Genomic DNA, 17268 nt, shown 5'->3' with positions numbered 1-17268 from the left:
CTGGGACTGTCTAGCAGGGGTCTTCAAACTACGGCCCGTGGGCCGCATATTGTATTTATTCCCATTTTGTTTCTTCACTTCTAAATAAGATATATGCAGTGTGCATAGAAATTTGTTCATAATTTTTGTTTTTACTATAATCTGGCCCTCCAACAGTCTGAAGGACAGTGAACTGGCCCCCTGTTTAAAAAGTTTGAGGACCCCTGGCTAGAATGTGATCCTCGGGAGAGGACGGTGTTTCTCTCCAGGGTAGGACCAGCTTTTCAGTTAAAGGATGGTGATAGCAGATTCTTTCATAGTGAGCTCCTTGGGGCGGTCCACACGCGCTCCCAAGTTCCTGAGGTAAGGTTAGAACTCCTCTTTACTTTCCATTTGGGTCATGTGGCTCTGGAATATTTTGGTTTCAGTAGGCATTGCAATAACACCTACAAACTACTGTGATTTCTTTTTAAGAAACACTTAATGTGGTTTTTGTTTCAAGAATAGAGGAAAAGAAACGTGGGGATTTTTTTTTTTTTTATAACATCCTCATAACTGCCTTATAGTTGTCCCGGCCGATCCAGCGGTGCTCTCTGAAGTGGTGAACCACAGTGCCGTGGCCCGCTGTAGACAGGTGTGAGTGGGAGGTTTGACAGTCGAGGTCACAGGCAAGCTCACTTGCTGCAGGGCTCTGGTAGTCTCCAGAGAAGAAACGAAAGCACTTAGGATGATCGTGATGCTATGCAAGTGAAATTTCTGCATTGACATGGAGTGTATTCTTGAGTTCCAGCACAGTGGGGGTGGAAGTGTAGAGAAATTGGAGAAGATGAGTGAAAGGGTCTTAGCAACATGTTCTTGTCAGTGTTTGTTTCTCCTCCCCTAAGGAAAACTACTTAATTTGGGGTGGAAACTAGGGTTAGACAGAGAGAAAATGGGTTGTGTGTGTGGTTCAGAGTGTGATGATCAGTTTCAGTAAAATCACAAGGAAAGAACATTCTAGATAGAACCTTAGACATGCCTGTGTGGTTCTGGATCTGAATGAATAGCCATTTCTGTGTGGGTGATGGATCAGGGTGAGGAGGGCTGTCTGTAGAAAGGAGGGAGGGTAACCCCAGGCCCATCCCACTCTCCCAAGAGCTGCATTGAGGAAGCCTGATGTTGTGTGCTCTCAATGGAGAATCATGTTCTATGATGATGATGCTCTTGCATTCTCATTCTTGCTGGCTGGAAGGATGCAGGGCTGCAACCACATCACAGTGGACTCAGTGAAAGACATAGGCCAGTGTCCCCTGAACTCATGTCACTTCATCTCTGAGGGTCTTGCCACTAAGGACAGTTTTCTCAGCAGCTGCTAGAATGTAGACAGCTGGTCTTTCCATGCTGGTACATGTGCAACCCTCAGGCCACCATTGGGAGGAAACCCAGGAAGATTGTCGGATGGATGCTGGGAGGGGAGTAGTATACCCTACCCCCCCTCTCCCCGCATCCAGGCCGACCCAGTCCCACTCCCATCTTCATCTAAGTCCACTGCCCTCTGGCTCTTTCTTGTATACCATTGCTGGCAAGGTGCTCACCTCTGGCCCCTTTGTTTGCTCCACATTCACACCACTCTGATCCTTTAAAGCCCTTTCCCAGCTTGTATCCCTTCAACTATCCCCTTTAAATCCACACTCAACATGTTGGGGCTCATGGAGCAGGCCCTAGTTCTTCTGGGCGAGCTCTAAGGTTGACACTTGGTTGCACAGATATGGGGAACAGTGGAGTCTGAAGACCTCTAAAGGCAAGGCTGATGGTGTTTTTGTGGGCTTCACCCGAAGTGAGTTCCCATCCCTGGATCATCGGTGTTGCCTCTCTTGGTGCTTGGTGCCTAGACAAGCCTGTCTGTGTGTGTGCACGTCCTCTTGTGACTCTTGTGCTCTGTGGACTGGAGCAACTCGGGGAGGTGGAGGCAGTGGCTGAGCTCTGACCGGTGTCACCCTCACTTCTGCAAAACTTGGATATAAATCAAAAGAATTGAGGCTTTTGGGGCATAAAGCATTTGCCTGGGTTCGATCCCTGGGGTCTCATGTGGTTCCCTGAGCACTGTTTGGTGTGATCCAAAAACAAAAGAAATAAAAATAAAAAAGAAGAAAAGATTTAAACTTTCATTGGATTTTCAAGTTGAGCCCCATTTTTATTTAATCTTTGAGGAGTTTGGGGACCACACCCAGCAGTCCTCTGGCTGTTTCCAACTCTCTGCTCAAGTGACCCCTGGTGGTAGCAGGGATTTGAACTGAGATCAGTGGGATGTGGGGCAAGTCCCTTAACCCCTGGACTGCCTCAGGTTGAGTCTAGTTTCACTGAGAATGGTAAGAGGGGACTGGAGCCTACCCCAAGCAACAGCCCATCTGCTTAAAATGCATTTGTAGGTACATTGGTGTGGTCACTCAGAAGGGCCACTAGCCCTGGGAACAGGCCTCACATTCCTACTTACTTGAAGCCTTTGGTTCTGGGATTCTTGATTTGCCATATTTTTTGTGGGGCCCTGGAACATGCTGGCTAGAGGGCAGCTGTAAGAGGAGCCCTGTGAGCCTCCAGAGGCCAGGGAGGCTTTAGGTGATGTTTCCTGAGTGGCATCTGGGTCCAGGAGCTTCTGGGCACATCTGCAGCTGAGGTGGAGCAGCCAAGGTTCTTGAACGGCTCCTCACAGCCAGAGTGGAGCGAAGCAAACCCACCAGGGGGACCAGATAGAGTGGTGGTAGAGGAAGCATTGGGTGAATGAGCGGAGTGGCTCCTCTGTGCAGAGGAATCACCAAGGACTTGGGGGGGGGAGGGGGCTGGGAGAGAGCTCTCTTTGATTAATCCCAGACACATTGGTAGTCCCTGTGTGCCAGAGCACTATCCTCTTGGCCACTCCCTAGCATGGGTTTCTCAGTCTTCGGGCTTTCATACCTTCCATTCCCACCTTTGAGGATTTTTACTAAGCACGGGTTTGGTGGTCAGTTGCTTGCTATAGTCAGAGCTGGACTTTGTTTTGGTGTTGGCATTTCACATGTTGCTAGGTAGGTTATGGAGTGACTAGAGCCCTGTAGACCTTATCTTGGTAACCTGCCCCTGCTGCTCCCTGACTGCAGTTAATCTGGACAACATCCTCCTTGCACAGTCTGCTAGTGGGTTGCTCTCCTGTACTCAACTTTGTCTGTCTGTCTTGTCTATTTCTGTTACAGCCATCCTGGGGTCTCCTGCAAGTGGGATTCCAAGCACGATTGGTTCTGTGGGTACAGGTCAGCAGAATGCTACGTCATTAAGCAATCCGAATCCCATAGACCCCAGCTCCATGCAGCGGGCCTATGCTGCCCTCGGACTGCCCTACCTAAACCAGCCTCAGACGCAGCTGCAGCCTCAGGTTCCTGGCCAGCAACCAGCACAGCCTCCAGCTCACCAGCAGATGAGGACTCTCAACCCCCTTGGTAGGTGAAGGGGCTCTGGAGAGCTTGTCTTTGTCCAGAGGTGGCAGTAGGAACAGGTGGTCTTACCTGGAGTCAAAGACTGTCCCCAATTTGTACTGTAAATTCAATTCATGTTCATTTATTTCATGGTGGAAGCATTTTGTAGATGCTCACCCCAAGAACTTCCCAGGAAAAGTCCAAGTGTTGGCTGTGAGATTTCTGACAGGAACTGGTAGGAGGAGCATTTGCCAGTGAACCGGCATGTTGGCTGCTATGCTGTTACCGCAGTTTACATAATTTTTGATGCTCAGAACAGTGTATGGGGGTTGAGAGTGACTTCAGCAGCCTGTGGTGACTAGGCAACATTGCCAGGACAGAGGACTGAGCCTAGGGGTGCCTGCTGCTTCCAGCTTCTGCTCCTGACAGGGCAGTGGTAGTGTATGTGCACATGGTTTTTCCCAGTTCTACCCTTTGGTGCTATCCTCTAAAGGTTAAGGTATGGGGCAGTGTGCAGGCCTGGTAGGCTTGAGGCCCTGCACCTGCAGGACAGCCCCCCTCCAGGACCCCCAGAAACGGGGAAAAAAAAAAAGTAAAATAAGCTCAAAGCCCATCCGTTGTCATGTTCCATCCAGGTAGTTGTACTGCTCTTGTTTTTTCCCCGGTTACGATAAATGAGCATCTTTCTTAGCCTTAAACATGATTTTTGGCCCAGGGAGATGCTTTATTCTTTGGGAGGCCTGGGTTTGATGCTGTACCTCATGTCCCCCAAGCAAGCACCAAGCCTAGAGGGACCCCTATGCACTGCCAGGTATGGCCCCTAAATCAAAGGTTCTGCAGGATGGCCAGACAAAACTTAGAAGTGATTATTGTTTAGGAGTTGGTTGATATATTTATTACTATTGTTTCTTTCTCTCAAGGAAACAATCCAATGAACATTCCAACAGGAGGAATAACAACGGATCAGCAACCACCAAATCTGATTTCTGAATCAGCTCTTCCAACATCCCTTGGAGCTGCAAAGTAAGCCCCTGTGATTCTGTTTGTCTGTCGTGGAAGTGCTAAGACTAAGGGTTGGGAAGTAAGTGCATGGAGCTCTTGTGTGTCTCCAGGCCAGATAGGAGCAGGTGTTGTGCGTGCGTGTGCTCATTGCTTGGAGTCCATAACTCAGCTGTCCTTGTTCTCCCTTAGCCCCCTGATGAATGATGGCTCCAACTCCGGAAACATTGGGACCCTCAGCACCATCCCTACTGCGGCCCCACCTTCCAGCACGGGTGTCCGGAAAAGCTGGCATGAACATGTCACTCAGGACCTGCGCAGCCACCTAGTGCACAAACTGTACGTGCCCCCTCCCCTGTCATCTGTCTCATGCCTGAGTAGTCCTTGGGGGCCCCTGAACACCATGTTCAAAAGTTAGTGGCTGACCATGAGACCCTAGGCTCTGGTCTCTCCAGCCAGGATGTCAGCTGGATGGAGTGTGATTGTGCCACACAGGCCAAGACCACCAGGCCTTACTTCGGTTTTGTTTGTTCGGAATTGGCTGTGCTCATGGCTGACTCCTGGCACTAGGGTACTTGGGTTTGAGTCCATGTTAACTGCATGGAAAGCACGTTCTTTGTACTGTCTGTGTTCTGCACTCCTGTTCATGTGTCCCCCTTTCCCTCCCCGCCTTAATTTATAGCTCACGGTCATAGTTTGGTACTCTGAGCACTGCGGGAACCACAGATGCAGTGCAGTTGCATAATTAACATTTTGTTGCTTTTATTGTTTGGTTGGTTTTTGGGTCACACCCGGCAATACTCGGGCTACTCCTGGCTAAGCGCTCAGAAATCGCCCCTGGCTTAGGAGACCATATGGGACGCTGGGGACCGATCGAACCATGGTCCTTCCTAGGTTAGGGCGTGCAAGGCAAATGCCCTAATGACTGTGCCACTGCTCTGGCCCCAGTTGCATAATTAGCGTGCTGGCACTTTGAGTGTCTAGGGGCACCCAGCACTACTCAGGCACTGCTCCTGGTCTAGTGTTCAGGGGACCACAGGTGGTGCTTGGGAGTAGAATAGAGGTTGCTTGGATGCAAGGCAAGTGCCATAACTGCTGTACCATCTCTCCAGCCCAGCAGTTAACTGGTGGTGGTGTTTGGGGGCAGGGAGGGTGGTAGATATGGTACCCAGAGCCATATTCATGTAAAGTCTTGAACATACAGAGCCGTAGACATGTTCATCTGCCATTGTGCTAGATTCTGGCTCATTCTGTTTACTTTTTTGAACTAATTCAGTTGAAGATAAAGTTGATCGACTTACCCAAGCCCGTTATTTCAATGAAAGGTTTTGGTAGTGGTTTGAAATTTAGAAAACAGAATTCGGGCCCGGAGAGATAACACAGCGGTGTTTGCCTTGCAAGCAGCCAATGCAGGACTAAAGATGGTTGGTTTGAATCCTGGTGTCCCATATGGTCCCCCGTGCCTGCCAGGAGTTATTTCTAAGCAGACAGCCAGGAGTAACCCCTGAGCATCGCCGGGTGTGGCCCAAAAACCAAAAAGAAAAAAAAAAAGAAAACAGAGAATTCCTCCCATTTCCCCAATGCTGCTCACCCCTGGTGGTTCTTAAGAGCTGGAGTTCCCTGGGCGGTGCTGAGTTGTGCTGTGGATGGCGTTCGGAGCCCATGGGGGTTGTCACGATGTACAACTCTGGTCTTGCCACATGCTGAACATAAGCTCTGCCACTTTGACTATATTCTTGGCCCCTAAAATCAGTTTTTGATGCAGTTTTGTGGGGTTTTGTTTTTAGGGGCCACTTTTGGAGGTGCTCTAGGTTATACTTCTGACTCTGCTCAGAGATCATTTCTAGTTATCTGTGGGGACCATGAAGGTTGTGACTCAAACTTGGGCTTATATACACTCACTCTCAGCCTGTCAAGCACAGTCTAGCTCCTGAAGTCATGGTGTCGGAATGGCAGGGCTTATTTACAGCAGAATTCTGGTGTGCTTGAAGTGGAACTAAATTGGCCTGACAGTATCATGTCCGGAGAAATTACTTTACTGCATATTCTTATACTGAGAGAGAAAGGGGTAGAAAGGAGGGACAGAAAGAGGAAGAGAGGGAGAGGTGGGAGAGAAAACGAAATGTGCTTCTTGCCAACCACTGTGTTCGGCTCTCTGAGGCAGATAAAACTGAGTTGCGGCTAAAATGCCAACGTAAGCTGACTATTATCCTTTTCAGTGTCCAAGCCATCTTCCCGACCCCTGATCCTGCAGCCCTGAAGGATCGCCGCATGGAAAACCTGGTAGCTTATGCCAAGAAGGTGGAAGGGGACATGTATGAGTCTGCCAATAGCCGGGTAGGTCGCCTTTCAAATCAGCCTCCAAGAACCGGGGAGGGGGTGGTGCCAGTGCATCTTCTGCATTCCTGTCTGGAATTGAGGATTCTGGCAGATGGGTTCGGCAGCATGGGGCACCCTCCCAGGCATGAGGTCCCTTGCGTGGTTTTGGGTTCCAGCAAAAGTTGCCATTGCAATAAGAACACAGAGGCGGCAGAGGAAGGGCCTTTCACCCTTTCACACTCGTTTCCCTGGTCATTTGAGTGGCTGTTGAGGAACAACCATGGAAAGGAACATCTTGGGTACTTGGGCTGCTGTCTGAGAAGTCTGTTGACTCACTGGGAATCTAAGAATCCGAGCCTTTGGTTTATCAGTAGTGTTGATGTATGTCTTCACGATGGACTTGATTTTGAAAAGTTCTTTAGTTAGCACATATAATTCATCTTCTTCGTGTGTAACAATGACTGCTGTTGCTTTTTAGGATGAGTACTATCACTTATTAGCAGAGAAAATCTACAAGATACAAAAAGAACTCGAAGAGAAACGGAGATCACGTTTACACAAGCAAGGCATCTTAGGGAACCAGCCAGCCTTGGCGGCCCCGGGGGCTCAGCCCCCCGGGATTCCACAGCCACAAGCTGGGAGGCCTCCAAGTAAGTCTTTCTTCACTTTGCTCTCATCTGTTGTACTTGTGCAAGCTACCCCGTACACCACATCTACCTTTGTCAGAGCTCACTCATAGGGGACCCTGTGAAGTCTGCTCTGCTCCGTGGCTTTTCCCTTGGAATGTGCAGGTGTCAGAATGAAACTCCTTGATCCAAATCAAGATGGTCTTAAGTAACTCCTTGTTTTTTCTGCCATTTAGATGGGCCTATGCCTCTGTCGGTGAACCGCATGCAGGTTTCTCAAGGTACTTATCACGAATCGTGTCGTTTCCCAGTCAGTCGCCACCAAGCTCTGTTGTGTTTTTCCTCTTCCCTTTGTTATTCCCTTCTCTTACACCTTTCCATTTCTCTTTGCTGATGAACAAAGTACAAGTTCCCAACCTCAGCAACTAGCTATTGCATTTGGAAGCATGTGGGTCACAGAAAGAAGCTCTGGGGAGGGCCACAGAGGGAACACCCTAGTTCAAGCCCTGGCTGGCACTGTATGGCTTCCCGAGCACTGCTGAGTATGGCTCAGAAACAAAGGAAAAACTCCAAGGAGATGAGAAGTAGGATTTAGAATTTTTGTGATAGCTGGGAGGGGCCATGACTCTTTTTTTTGGGGGGGGGGGGTTTCAGGCCACACCCATTTGATGCTCAGGGGTTATTCCTGGCTAAGCGCTCAGAAATTGTCCCTGGCTTGGGGGGACCATATGGGACGCCTGGGGATCGAACCGCGGTCGTGATCTTTCCTTGGCTAGCGCTTGCAAGGCAGATACCTTACCTCTAGCACCACCTCGCCGGCCCTGGGGGGGGGGGGGCATGACTCTTTAGAAGAATTTCCCCAGAAGCACTGTAGGTGGGGATGCTCTGGGATGGGCAACAGGGCAAAGTGTGGGGTTTGGGCCGGGCTGGGCTTTTGGCAGCTGGTGGCAGAGACTTTTTAAGTTGGGGCTCTTTGGTTCTACCTTGTTGCAGGGGAGTAAAGGACATTCACAGCTGTGAGGTGCCTGCATAGGAGTGTACCTTGCAGTTAGGCAGGATGAGGTGGGAATCAGGGGTGTACCTTTGCAGTTAGCAGGATGAGGGGGTTGTTCTTGGAAGTCAAGGCGGTGCCCTGCTGCTGGGGTAGACTGAGGGAGTAGGAAGCCGGACTCCATGGCTACCGGAAGATCTGGAGGGCCCTTGGCAGCATAAAGGCACATGTGAAAGTGTTCTGATGAGGGGCTCTATGCTCAGAAATCGCTCCTGGCAGGCTCGAGGGACCATAGGGATGCTGGGATTCAAACCACCATCCTTCTGCATAAAAGGCAAACGCTTTACCTCCATGCTCTCTCTGGCCCCAGGTGCGATTTCTGAGTGTAGAGCCAGGAATAACCAGGTAATAACCCCTGAGCCTGCTGAGTGTGACCCAAAACCAAAAAAGAAAAAAAGTGTTCTGATGGTTAGTGGTGAGGGTGGAAGAAAAGGAGTTCAGGAAAGAGGTGAGCAGGAGTTGGAGTGAGCAGGAGTCCCAGGCAGCATGGGATATGCCTGGTGGATCCAAGCGCCACTGAAGTGACCTCAGTACCCCAGCACCTCTGGGTCTGCACAGCACTGGGTGGCTGGCCAGGTGGCATTGGGAGATGCTGGTGTAGAAGCATGTTAGAATGACACAGGGGTTCTGTGATCTGGACCCTGCCAAGGGAGCCTATGACAGTCCTGCAGAGAGCAACAGCAGGTCCAGGCTGCCAGAGTCTGTTGCCCTAGTACCTGTTGCTGTGTGCGTCCGTACATATGTGTGTGTGCATGCCCACCCATGTGAGATGTGAAGTACACACCTGGCTCAGCGCTACTAGGCACACACTGTTGCACCATGTGAGTGGTCCCCAGTAACTGTTCCCCTCTTAACTGGCCACATCTTCAGCCTCAAATCCTCCAGCCCCCCACAAGAGGGATTTTATTGTTGTATTTGGGTCACACCTGGCAGTGCTCAGGACTGACTGCTGGCTCAGAGTTGGGAATTGCTTCTGGAGGTGCTAAGGGGACCATATGAAATGCCAGAATTTAAGCCTGGGTCAGCAGCGTCCAAGGCAAATGTCCTTCCCTCTGTACTATTGTTCCAGCCATAAAAGGAGACATTTTCTATGATCCTATTTCTGTTTTGTTTTTGTTTTTTAATTTATAAAAATCCTCTGGGGACACTTACTGGAAGGAGAGGTACCATGATTACAAAGGTGGTTTTCCCGGGGTGAGGCTGACCCATGCAATTTCCCCAAATGTGGGGGACACCTCATGATCCGTGATAGTAGGGGACTATGTCGGCTTCTCCTGGCATGCAGGGTCCTCAGGGAAAGGACTTCAGTCCACCCAGTGCCCCCTGCCTACCCAGGGTCAGTCACAGTGGCACTTCTGAAATTCACCGAGGAGGGCACTGGGGAGATGGGTGTTCTTCAAGCCCTGGCCAGGTCACATCCATGTTAGGTGGGAGCCCAGGGGTTCTGTCAGGCCTTGAATACATGAGCTCAGTGCCCAGGAGGGGAAGGCGGGCTCCAGAACGAGATCTCAGCATGTAAGGAAAGGTCCTGGGCACGCCTCTCTCTGACCCTTTTCTGCACACTAGACATTGTAAAAGGTCACGTGCGAGTTGTGTTCTGTGTTCTAGCAAGAACTCAGACTGAGAACTCAGGTGGGGCCTGGGCAACAGGCCCTGTAGGTGGCTCACTCTCCCTAGCTAGGCTGCATGTTTCTCTGGTGCCACCTTGGCTCATTTGTCACTCTGCTGCGCTGCCTCGGCCTCCTCCAGTTTTCCTGTGCCCAGTGCCTATCTGTCTCTATCCTGTGGTTGGGAATCTCCTCACAGATATCTGTGCTGTAGTGGGTCCATCTTATTTCAAGTTTACTTGGCAAGTTGTAACTCTGCTTTTCCTGTGGGTGCTTTTCTTAATGAATCATTGTGGGTATATTAACAGGGATGAATTCATTTAATCCGATGACCCTGGGAAACGTACAGTTGCCACAAGCACCCATGGGACCGCGAGCAGCATCTTCCATGAACCACTCTGTGCAGATGAACAGCATGGGCTCTGTGCCCGGGGTGAGTGCCCCTGCCCTCCCTGGCCCTGCCCCTGTCTCCGCCTCAGCCCTCTCACACTTCCCAGCCCATCATTGTTACTACAATGAGAGGGAGCGATTTCATGGTTCTCTTCTTAATTGAAACGGCACATTCAGAGGAACCTGTGAATGGGAGAAAAGATGGGGTTCTAAGCATGGGGGGGGGTGCCTTTGATGCGTGAGTGAGACTGTCAGGACTGAATCTTCCCTTCCTCTCCTGAGGCCGCTGTCTGGGCACGTCAGAGCACTCAGGAGAGGCAGCGTGTGAACCATAGATTCCTGGCTAGGTAGAACAGACTGAAGGTCTCCCAGACCATATGGGAGAATGTGCCTCAAGTCCTGGAGCCAGTTACCAACCTTGTACTAGGTGGGCTGGACCTGCCCTTCTCTCTCCTAGTTGGCCTGAGAACTCAGGCACCCTCTAATCTTGTGTCCATGTCTTGTAGATGGCCATTTCTCCTTCCCGAATGCCCCAGCCTCCGAACATGATGGGGCCACATGCCAACAACATGATGGCCCAGGCACCTGCTCAAAACCAGTTTCTGCCACAGAACCAGTTTTCGTCATCCGGTGGGGCTATGAGCGTCAACAGTGCTGGCCTGGGGCAGCCAGCAGCCCCGACGGGCGTGTCTCAGGTACATGGAGCTGCACCTTGCCCACTCCAGTCAATGGCTGTGGCCCATTGGCCCTGCATTCATGTTCACAGCCGCTTCTCCCTCCTTCCTTTCCCTTTTACTTTGGCATCTTTTACATCTTGGGGTTAAATGTCATGTAAAATGGAAAGGACTCTGGGTATTTGAGGGTGGGGTATATGTTTTATTTTATTTTGGATGGTGATTCTTCTTTCTCTCTGCCTCTTTGAAATTCTAAAGTAGGCATGTGGCCCAAAGAGACAGAGACTAGAGGGTTTCAACATACAGAGCATGCAGTACTAAGCATGCACCTAGCAGTGTCAGCTCTCTCCCTGGCTCCAGTACTTCCTCCTACCTGCACTCCCAGTGAGAGAGAAACCTTCCTGGAGCTCTAAGCTGGATATGGATGTTCTGAAACTCAAAGCTCATATGTGCTAGAATATCTGTGTTGGAGTCAGACCATGCCGTGTTCCCTGTATCAGTCTGAGAACCTTAGGAAATACTTTGCTGGAGAGCGAACGCTCAGTTCTGAGACTGTCTCAGCAGCAGACCAGGACTCTGTTTCCATGCAGTTAATTCTTCGTGTTGGCCGCCACCATGTTCATGGGTGGGCACTCATTGCTCCAAACTCTCTCATCTTTTAGGGGCAGGTGCCTGGCGCTGCTCTCTCTACCCCTCTGAACATGCTGGGTCCCCAGGCCAGCCAGCTCACGTGTCCACCAGTGACCCAGTCACCACTACACCAGACGCCGCCACCTGCTCCCACAGCCGCTGGCCTGCCTGCCCTCCAGCACCCAACAGCGCCCGGCATGACTCCACCTCAGCCAGCGGCTCCCACCCAGCCTTCCACGCCTGTGTCATCATCTGGGCAGACGCCCACCCCAACTCCGGGCTCAGTGCCCAGTGCTAGCCAAACCCAGAGCACCCCTACGGTCCAGGCTGCGGCCCCGGCCCAGGTGACCCCACAGCCTCAGACCCCTGTGCAGCCCCCGTCTGTGGCCACTCCTCAGTCATCACAGCAGCAGCCAACACCCGTCCACGCCCAGCCGCCTGGCACACCGGTGAGCCTCTGCCTCAGACAGGCACTTTGCTGTAGTGTTGTTGCCCTGATATGGTGGCACAACGGGTCTTGGTGCCTTCTACCAAGGCCTCTGTTTCCTGATAAACTCTGTTTCTGCCATCTGCTCTGGAGCTGCTTGGGTAGGATATGCGTTGGGCCCACCAGCAGTTTTCAGGCTCTGGACTCTATGCAGGAGCCCTGGGCTCTCTGTTAGCTTTTTGAGGTTGTCAGCTTCTCCCATTGAGCCCTATTCCAAGAGGCATTGATTGAATGCAAATCCCTCTGTTGATTGTATCTGTTGGCATTACAGCCTCGAAGCCATGTTTTCTTGGTTTAAGATAAAGTGATTGCCTGGGACTGACTCCCCTGCAGTACATGGACTAACATCTCGATGCTGTGTGTAAAATAGTCACTCTGGGAGAGTGCTGTTCCTCCAGGGGGTGTCCTTTTTTTGTCCCACTTTTCTTTGTTTATTTACATTTTGCCTACACTTGCCACTGCTCAGGGCTTATTCCTGACTCTACTCAAGGGTCACTCAAGCATTTATCTCCTGCCATGTTTCTTACCCTAAATTGCATTCAGTGTAATTTGTTTACTTAAAACTCCATTAGGTGAGACTTTGAAATTTCAGTATTATTTTACTAGTTTCTTCTCTTCATGTTTGTTTATTCCTCTTCCGCCAACATCACCAGCTTTCCTGCAATTAACAGACTAATTATACATTCCTGTCACATGTAGGCACTTTAACTCTGCCCTACATATATACTTATAGATTTATGCTCTTGGTTCATGGTCACAGTTAAAATAGGCTCAGTGCTTTCCAGGGCTGATTTTATGACACGAGATTGCTGCTCTTTCGTCTCTGCTCTTAACTAAACCTCAGCTGTGTTCAGCTCAATGGTGATTTTCTGGAGAACTTTGTTGGCTCCTATGCTTTGGTTCCCTGAACAGGGGTGCATCTTGGGTTTGGGTTCAAAGAGTGTGCCTCATGTGGACAAGTTTTCAGTCGTCAGTATATGAATGTCCTCTCTCCACAGCTTTCCCAGGCAGCTGCCAGCATTGAAAACAGGGTCCCAACTCCATCCTCAGTGGCCAGTGCTGATACTAGCTCGCAGCAGCCAGGATCTGAAGTTCCAATGTTGGAGATGAAGCCCGAGGTCAAGACAGATGACACTGAGCCTGACGTCAGTGAGCCCCAGGGGGAACCTGGCTCTGAGGTAGGTGCCACACAGCCCTCGAGGGACACCCGCTGCCGAGTCCTCCCTCTACTGCCCACCCCACTGCTTGACTGACTTCTTGATAGGAGTTTAGTGAGGGAATAGTGTTGGTACAGGAGCTAACGGTGGGTTCATCTTAGCTGGTGAGGATTTCAAGTCATGTTTCCACTATCCAGCAGCATTTTCCTGCCTCTTCATTCACATAGAGTTGTCCAGTCAGACTCTGTAAGAGTGTTCATGCGCAGGTGGGCTATGGCAGAATGGCTGAATACAGCCGAAAAAATTGTTGTTTGACTCACAGAATCATTGTGTAAATGGGAAATTGCAAACAAACTCATGATCTTTGGCTTTCTGGTAAATGAGGCACCTTCTCTATTCACGTGCTGCATCCCCACCTAGCATCGGGGTCTGGGCTTTCGGTCACGATGGCCAGAGTGTCCTCCTTGCTATGGTGACATCACCTGTTGACTGAGCCGCCTGGAGTCTGACCCCACCTCAATTTGTGAGATTTCTTTTTTTTTTTTTTTGTGGTTTTTGGGTCACACCGGCAGTGCTCAGGGGTTATTCCTGGCTCCAGGCTCAGAAATTGCTCCTGGCAGGCACGGGGGACCATATGGGACACCGGGATCCCAACTGATGACCTCCTGCATGAAAGGCAAACGCTTTACCCCCATGCTATCTCTCCGGCCCGATTTCTTTTTTTTTTTTTTTTTTTGGTTTTTGGGCCACACCCGGCATTGCTCAGGGGTTACTCCTGGCTGTCTGCTCAGAAATAGCTCCTGGCAGGCACAGGGGACCATATGGGACACCGGGTTGGTTCGAATCCAACCACCTTTGGTCCTGGATCGGCTGCTTGCAAGGCAAACGCTGCTGTGCTATCTCTCCGGGCCCCCGATTTCTTATTTCTTATTCCAAACTAGAACTCTCTCCTCCCCTCTCCTCTCCTTCCCTCCCCTCCCCTCCCCTCCCCTCCCCTCCCCTTCCCTCTCCCCTCCCCTCCCCTCCCCTCCCCTCCCCTTCCCTCTCCCCTCCCCTCCCCTTCCCTCTCCCCCCCTCCCCCCCCCCTCCCTCTCCCCGCCCCTGCCCTCCCGGTCCCTCTGCCGTGCCCTCCCCTCCCCTTCCCTCTCCCCTCCCCTCCCCTCCCCCCCTCCCCTTCCCTCCCCCCTCCCCTCCCCTCCTCCCCCTCCCCTTCCCTCCCCTCTCTTCTCCTCCCCAATTCCCCCATCTCCCCACTCTCTCCTCTCTCACTATCTGTCTATTTCTCTCTAACACACACACTAAAGAGCAGACGATGGCTTTTTAGTTCTAAATATTTAGCAAGTCCATTTCTGCACTGCAGCAGGAGATTAAAGCAGCTTCCAATTGTGAGACCTAATTGAGGTGACTCTGGTGCCACCCAGAGTCTCAGCTGTGTACGAGGAAGCCAAGGGGTAGAGTGTGAACAGCTTCCTCAGCAGATGGCTTCACTGGCTGGGGAAGCCCTTCCAGGGAGGTGTTCCAGGAATGGATCTCTGACAGTCTGTGACTTTGTTTCCCAAAGGTGGCAGAGGATGATTTGCAAGGATCTTCCCAAGTTAAAGAAGAAACAGACACAACCGAGCAGAAATCGGAGCCAATGGAAGTGGATGAGAAAAAGCCGGAGGTGAAAACAGAAGCCAAGGAGGAGGAAGAGAGTGGCCCCAATGGTGCAGCCTCTCAGTCCACATCTCCCTCACAGCCCCGAAAGAAAAGTAGGTCATCCTCACTGAGCCCCTCACTGCATGTAGTTTTGGGGGTTAATGCTGACTCAGCAGGAGCATACGCTTGGCAGCCCTGAGTTCTGTCCTAGCTGTTTTGGGGCCCCTGACAGCTGAGAGGAGAGGAGCACCTTGCTGGGATTTTATTTTTCTAAATGCTTCAGTGAAAACTGTTACAGCCTGAGAACTCAGAAGCTTCTGATAGGAAAGAGAAAAACCAATGTTGCTGGCTAGGGACAAAGAACAATGTCCAAGTTGCCTGGGCTTACTACAGGGGGAGGTCGATGAGCAGAGCATGACAGTGACCATCAGGAGTCAGTACAGTATCCCTGGAGCTTGTGTTTCCTGATGGAACCAGAAACTAGGTGAGGGAGATGGTGCAAAGGTTAGAGCACTGACTTCAATCCCTAACACCATATGGTCCCCAATATGAGGCTCAGAGTAGCTCAAAGTAGCCTATTATGTCCCCAGATGTGACTTTAAAACAAAAGGGGCTGGAGAGATAGCACAGTGGTAGGGCATTTGCCTTGCATGTGGCTAACCTGGAGGGTTTCAGTTCAATTTCCGACTCACATATGGTCCCCAGCCTGCCAGGGGCAACTTCTGAGTGTAGAGCCAGGAAGACCCCTGAGCCTCGCTGGGTGTGGCCCAGAAACCAATCAGTCAATCAATAAAGTTTTAAAAAACAAAACTAAATGCTTTGAGTGAGGGAGTTCCAGGAGGACCCAGTAACTGAGTAACTGCAAGTGGGGTCTGTTGAAGCACTCAAGTTTTGAGGTGGATAGGCTAGCAGTTCTTGTGTGCAATTGGATAGAATGGGAATCCATTTGTATGTCCAGAGGAAATAAGGGTGTTGGAAAATGGTCAGGTATCCTTTAGAAATGTAGGTAGAGCTCAGAAAGTTCAGGATGTATGTGGTGCGTTTAGGGAAAATTGTGAAAAAATGAAGTAGAAGTACAGATTTGCCTCTGGGAGATCTTAGAAGACAGCAGTTCTTGGGTTGTTGGTTTGAGCTTTCTACATTCTCTGGGTCCTAGAGAATGCTGGCCTTGCACACAGTCAAACCATCTGATACCCGGCACCTCATATGGTCTCCTGAGCTTTACTAGGAGAGAGCCCCAAGTTCAGGGCCAACAGCTAGCCCTGTGTATCTCTAGGTGTCAAGCAAGCAAACAAAAAATTCACTTAGAAATAAAAATCTGGGCCAGACAGAGCAGTGGGTAGAACATTGATCTTGCATACTGCCGGCCTGGTTTCAATCCTGGCAATGGCATATGTTTGCCCTCCAAAAAATTTACAACTATTCAATAGGGCATCTGTAGTTTTTTTTTTTTTTTTAAATAACCTTCAAAAACAATTTGGAAAATATGATGTATAGTTTTGCGATCTGGAGTTAAGTGATCTCAGCTTGACTTCCTTCTACTTTGCCTCTAGCTGGAACTGGCTAAAATACATGGGGGAGAACAAAGAAGGGGATCTGTAGATCACTTTTTAGGTCATTGTGGTATTCTGTTTTTGATACCTTACCAATTATAGTATGAATTTTAGTTTAAAATTAGAGTCCATGGGGCTGGAGCAATAGTACAGCAGTAGTTATTTGCCTTGCATGCAGCTGATCTGGGTTCAGTCCTTGAAAGCCCTCCAAATAATTTCTCAGTACAGAACCAGAAGTCTTCTGAACATCTCGAGGTGTGGCCCAAGAAACAAAGAATTCATTTGTCTATATTATACTTGGAATCAGTATTTCATCCTGCAGTGAGAATTAAAAATACAAATACTCCATGGACTCGGAGCGATAACATAGCAGGAAGGGTATTTGCCTTGCATGCAGCCAACCCAGGATTGAACCCCGGCATTCCATATGATCCCCCGAGCATGCCAGGAGTGATTTATGAGTACAGAAGTACCGCCAGGTGTGGCCCCCACCCCAGTACAAATATTCCAGCTAGATTATCATTCAATCATATCAATCAATCATTCTATATCCTGAAGGCATGACAGAGTTTCATGAACAGGCAGCAGCTTGGGGAATGAATGCCTTTAACCATTTTTGCGAAGAGTGAAAGGAGCTGCTTTAAGAGCAGGGCGTACTTCTCAACTTTGCCATTATAGAAGGCATTAACTCATGATGCTTATGGTTGTCGCCTAGTAGATTAATCTTTCACTT

The 17268-nt window shown here is 50.1% G+C and overlaps 1 protein-coding gene across 1 annotated transcript in view; it reads left to right on the top strand.

Annotated features, from left to right (window-relative positions):
- CREBBP (CREB binding protein) overlaps nucleotides 1-17268 on the top strand; it is an 89941-nt gene that overhangs the window by 49735 nt on the left and 22938 nt on the right. Inside the window, exons 6-16 of the mRNA XM_049768430.1 lie at nucleotides 3186-3428; nucleotides 4325-4427; nucleotides 4596-4742; nucleotides 6623-6740; nucleotides 7201-7372; nucleotides 7585-7629; nucleotides 10315-10439; nucleotides 10903-11091; nucleotides 11733-12149; nucleotides 13186-13365; nucleotides 14906-15095. Of these exons, the coding sequence (XP_049624387.1) occupies nucleotides 3186-3428; nucleotides 4325-4427; nucleotides 4596-4742; nucleotides 6623-6740; nucleotides 7201-7372; nucleotides 7585-7629; nucleotides 10315-10439; nucleotides 10903-11091; nucleotides 11733-12149; nucleotides 13186-13365; nucleotides 14906-15095 (1929 nt within the window). The remainder of the gene's footprint in view (nucleotides 1-3185; nucleotides 3429-4324; nucleotides 4428-4595; nucleotides 4743-6622; nucleotides 6741-7200; nucleotides 7373-7584; nucleotides 7630-10314; nucleotides 10440-10902; nucleotides 11092-11732; nucleotides 12150-13185; nucleotides 13366-14905; nucleotides 15096-17268) is intronic.

The sequence above is a fragment of the Suncus etruscus genome, chromosome 2, assembly GCF_024139225.1.
Source record: "Suncus etruscus isolate mSunEtr1 chromosome 2, mSunEtr1.pri.cur, whole genome shotgun sequence".
NCBI classification, from domain to species: Eukaryota; Metazoa; Chordata; class Mammalia; order Eulipotyphla; family Soricidae; genus Suncus; species Suncus etruscus.
This window is presented reverse-complemented; position numbering and strand designations above follow the sequence as displayed.